Source organism: Sinocyclocheilus rhinocerous, unplaced genomic scaffold (genome assembly GCF_001515625.1).
Source record: "Sinocyclocheilus rhinocerous isolate Xijiao unplaced genomic scaffold, SAMN03320098_v1.1 scaffold2555, whole genome shotgun sequence".
Lineage (NCBI taxonomy): Eukaryota > Metazoa > Chordata > Actinopteri > Cypriniformes > Cyprinidae > Sinocyclocheilus > Sinocyclocheilus rhinocerous.
The window spans coordinates 10,573-15,649 of record NW_015654083.1 but is presented as its reverse complement, the minus strand read 5'-3'; the positions used below and the strand labels follow the sequence as shown (position 1 = coordinate 15,649).

Below are 5,077 nucleotides of genomic sequence, written 5' to 3'. Positions count from 1 at the left end.
TTGGTAATGACCAGCAGCATACCTCATCATTCATTTGTAATGCATGGTGTCTTCACTGTGTTCATCTGAACTTTCAATCCATCTCAGATAAAGCCCTTTATATCAACGAAATTATCACTGACAACATGCTCAATATATTTCTTCTCACTGAGGCCCTGTCCAGACGAACGCGGTTATTTTTAAAACCGCAGCTGTTTCTACACGGTTTGGCCGTTGGTCCACACGCAAGCGCAGCACCAAGTCACTGAAACCGAACATGTTTGAAAACGCCTGCCAGGGTGAAGATTTTCTAAAACTCTGGTTGCAGTGTTATCGTGTAGACAGCGAAACCGGAGATTTATGCTTCTACTCCTGCCTCTGCTCTGATCACTTCACTGCTGTTTTAAAAGGACAGGACAAATAGTCAGGCTTCGCTCAGATGCTCTACCAATAATATTTTGCTTCCCTACACATCTGGAATAGGTAGACATTAGACAATTACTTGGCTAAGATTTTTAATTACTTGGCTAGATTAGATGTCTTCTACAGACCATATAAGGCAACATTTTAAAAAAGTCTTCACCCACTTTTTTGCACTTTGTTGCCAATTTTCATGTAACCAAGCAAACAAAACAAATGAAGGCATTTCAATGGCAACAAAGGTACTGGAAGGTCTGCACTCATGCAAAACAAAATCGTGCACTTAAAAAAATAAATAATAATTAAAATTAGAGCAGACATCAAAGAAAGCCTTTAAATGAAGAACAGCACATTGCCAAAATGCTCTCATACTGTAGTTTAATAGTAGAAAAACATTCAACCATTTCTGTCTTCATGAAGTAGTCAAAAACATAATAACTACAGAGTCTTTAAATACATAAACCTGAATAGGTGGGGACAAAAATCAAGACAGCAATTAACCAATGAACACACTGTATTTCCCAAAATGATTCAATAAACAATAAACCAAAAAAGTCATGAAACAACAAAAATACCAAAATAATTCCAAAAGTCCTTTTGAGAATACATTTTAAGCAAGTTTTAAACAATTCTTTGTAAAAGTTGATGTCAACATGTCTTAATGTCGCCAAGAAAATAAGCTCATTAGACAGGTTTTTATTAACAAATTTCTCAATTAAAATGTGACGACTGATGTTATGGCAGCAAAACACTCACAAACCTGCTTATCTGATTAATGATAATAGATATTATGACCTTACATATTCCTGGATCATTTTTCATAAAATGTTTGACACTTTAAATTTGACTTTAAATAACAGATTTCCAATGTGACCTTGTGTGTATGATCTTTTCCTTTAATGTAGTACTTTGCTCATCAACATCATTGTAATTAGAAATCTTAAAGTAGAAAGTCTTAAAGACAAACACATTCTAAATGTTCTAAACACATTCTAAATATTAGAAATTTACTGCTGAAACTGTACAAAGCCTGTGAACTATGTAGTAATTGAAGCAGCGCTGCGCAGACCGATCAGTGTTTGACATCAAAATATAGCGAGACCGTTAGTCACTTAGACCGTTAAATAGTTTTTCACCATTTTTGTGTTCAGGATGTTTTGACGGACTGGAGCCACTGAGAATGGCCCCTCCCCTAACACTATAAGAGGTGTGTTGGACTTGAAGCAGCGCTGCGCAGATCGATCAGTGTATGACATCAAAGCACCATGAGAGCTATAGAGAGCAGACGGTTTCTTATGCTTTCGAATCGCTCTCGAGGTACTTTTATGTCATAAAGCGCTGCTACAAGTTGAATACACGTAAAAACTAGAGTGCATTAGCCTCTGTGGTTCGTCCGCTCAATCGCGAGTTAAGCTGCGGTCACACTACACTTTTCGTTCCACTGACTTCCATTCATACGCATGTGAATGCGTCAGACCGGAAACGCAAACCCGTGCGTTTTCGCATTTCGCTGCGTTCCAAAGTTAAAGCTTGGTGAACTCTGGCCTGCGAATTCGCATCACGTGACACCGTGTGACCAACGGCAGATCGATACGTCACAGCATGACCTCTTTATCTGAATTAAGAGAATATAAATCTAAAACTGCAGCGCTACAGGAAAAGTGGAGTAGATTGTAAATTTTAATATTTTAGGTGTATTATTATTGTTTACGTGTTGAATATACGTTTTTTAAAAGACGCTGCAGAGCATGACGTCATACTACAATCGTTGCAGCGACCGAACGAATTTCGCATGCTCAAAGTGTAGTGTGACCGCGGCTTTAGTCGACTGTCATAACCATTAGTTACTACTGCCCGATTTTAGCAGACATGCCCCCAGCATTTGAGAGCAGAGAATACTGCTTATTTATTCAAGATTTTGATACCTTATTTTATTTAGTTGGCTGGGTTTTTAATCATTTAAATTTGGCTGGGTGGTTAATACATTTTTCTGTGGTATGATAAACTCAGAACACAAATTTAATATTGTTTTACACAGACTTTAAGGGTGCTTTCACACCTGTAAATCGATTGCTTTGTTCCGAAACGGGGATTAAAATTATTACAATGTTGCTTTTTATTCTTGGTGCGGTTCGCTTTCACACGGCAAAGTTTCTAAACGGACCAAATTTGTTAATACAAGTCACGCGCGAGTAAACTGTTCTCTCATTGGTCAACGTTTCACTGTTTATTTTCCGGGATTCCACCACTGTCATCCGTCAGGATGGAACGACAACAGCTTTGCGGGCTTATTGTTGGGCTTTGGTTTTTTTTGTAGCTGTCCTTATATTAATTTATAATTTTGAGCAGAAGTCCAGGATTCATCGGGAAAACATTTTTAAAATGCACCCACTAGGAAGAAGAGCAATAAGACGGCATTATAAAATGAAAGTGTGCTTTTTTAATCTCGGACCGATTGTTTTGGCGCGGATCCGAGCGCGATTGCCGTGTTCACATATGCCCAAACGAAGCAAGCTAAGGGGGGAAACGCGCCAGGTTCCGAAACCACGGGCCAGGTGTGAAAGCTCCCTAAGAATACTGAACTGAAAAACTGCAACATGCATAGCAGTAACCTCTTTTGCTCTGAAAGCTAAGAGCACCAAATACAACAGAACCATAAGCTGTCATTAACTCCATTTAATTCCAGTTGCACTGGGAGACTGTGTCAAACCATCGGTGGTTGTGCAAATAGTTTGTTGGAACTGCGTGCTTCTGTTGATAAACACAAGTTAATTCTCACACTTTAATAGTAATTTATATCCCCAAACTGTTGTGACTAAGGAACGTTCAGATTTGATCCACATTCAGTTGCGGTGTGAACGCAGCCTTAATTTTACACAGATGCGTATTTTCTGGTGCCATTTTAAATTGCTGAGCCATTTGAAACTCTTTCCACACACAGAACAAGAATAGGGTCTCACATCTGCATGACTTTTCAGGTGTATCTGTAAATGCGATGGCAAAAGAAATTTTTTATTACACCGATCACAATGAAATCTCCTTACTCCAGAGTGATTTTTTAAATTGCTCCTTTTTCTGAATCTTTTACCACATTCAGAACTCTGCAATTTCTTTCCAGAATGAGCTTGCAAATTACGTTTCGGGTCTCGATATGTGAAACTCTTCTCAAGCTGAAGGCATGTGAAAGACTTTCCTCCAGCGTGAATTTTCATGTGGGAATTAAGGTTGCTTTTTCTGTTAAAACTTTTTCCACACTGTTGGCAGGTGAAAGAGCTTCCTTCAGTGTGATTTGTCATGTGGACTTTAAGGTGTCCTTTTTGAGTGAAGCTCTTTCCACACCGTTTGCAGGTGTAAGGCTTCTCTCCAGTGTGAACTCTAATGTGGACATTAAAAGTCTGTTTATGTGTAAAACTCTTTCCACATTGAGGGCATGTGTAAGGCTTTTCTCCGGTATGAATTCTCATGTGGTGATTAAGGTTTCCTTTTCGAATGAAACATTTTCCACACAGTTTGCAGGTAAAACGGTTTTCTCCAGTGTGAGTTCTCATGTGCCGGTTAAGGTTTCCTATTTGGTTAAAGCTTATTCCACATTGAGGGCATGTGTAAGGCTTTTCTCCAGTGTGAATTTTCATGTGCGAATTAAGGTTTTTTTTTCTGTTAAAACTTTTTCCACACTGTTGGCAGGTAAAAGAGCTTCCTTCAGTGTGATTTGTCATGTGGACTTCAAGGTCTTCTTTTCTGTTAAAACCTTTTCCACATGGATGGCAGATGAAAGAGCTTCCTTCAGTGTGATTTGTCATGTGGACTTTAAAGTGTCCTTTTTGAGTGAAGCTCTTTCCACACAGTTTGCAGGTGTAAGGCTTCTCTCCAGTGTGAAGTATCATGTGCCTGTTAAAGCTTCCTTGCTGCGTGAAACTGTTTCCACACTGTTGGCATGTGTAAGGCTTCTCTCTGGTGTGAACACTCATGTGGCTTTTAAGGGTTGCTTTTTGAGTGAAACTCTTTCCACACTGTTGGCATGTGTAAGGCTTCTCACCAGTGTGAACTCTCATGTGGACCTTAAAGTTTCCATGTTGTTTGAAACTCTTTCCACAGTGCCGGCAGGTCAATTGACTTCTAGTTCCAGTCTTCGGAGTACTTTTTCGTGAGGAAGACTTTTCAGTCTCTGAGCAACTAATTGATTTTTGTCCAGTTATGAAATCATGTTTCTTATACTGATCTTTATCTTGCATTTCATCTAATACTTCACTCTCCTCTTTCAGCGCCATCAGGTCTAGGGCAAAAAGAGACAAATATAAGTTAACCCCTGTTTAAAAGCAACAGTAAAACAGCAAGCAACAATGGCCCCAAATCTACCAATTTTATCCTGGAGAACCACAGTCCTGCAGTTTAGCTCCAACACACCTTTGTCAAAACATTGTCCTTTTAAATAACGTTCAATTTTGCAGAGAAACTGTATTTGTGAACAATATCAGTCAGGATTTAAACACCACTGTAACACGGATAACTTATTAAAGTTATCTCCTTCTTTTAGACCTATCAGATCTTCAACAAGAGAGACCACAACATTCTCTCAGATAGCCTTTGAATTATGTATATTGGCATTTGTGGACAAGCATTATCCTGGTTTAGCTCCTATCTATCTGACTGCATCCATTGTCTGTGCAAATGAAGAGAC

General features: G+C 38.9%; 1 protein-coding gene across 1 annotated transcript; it reads right to left on the bottom strand.

The window, feature by feature from the left end:
• Positions 1-2,974: 2,974 nt before the first annotated feature.
• LOC107716901 (gastrula zinc finger protein XlCGF57.1-like) lies at positions 2,975-4,668 on the bottom strand. Its single transcript, XM_016523518.1, has 2 exons — positions 4,590-4,668; positions 2,975-4,550 (listed from the first exon to the last, which is right to left on the bottom strand). Exons 1-2 carry the CDS (start codon positions 4,665-4,667, stop codon positions 3,243-3,245), a joined length of 1,386 nt encoding a protein of 461 aa, XP_016379004.1. The 5' UTR covers position 4,668; the 3' UTR covers positions 2,975-3,242.
• Between the last annotated feature and the right edge of the window lie 409 nt (positions 4,669-5,077).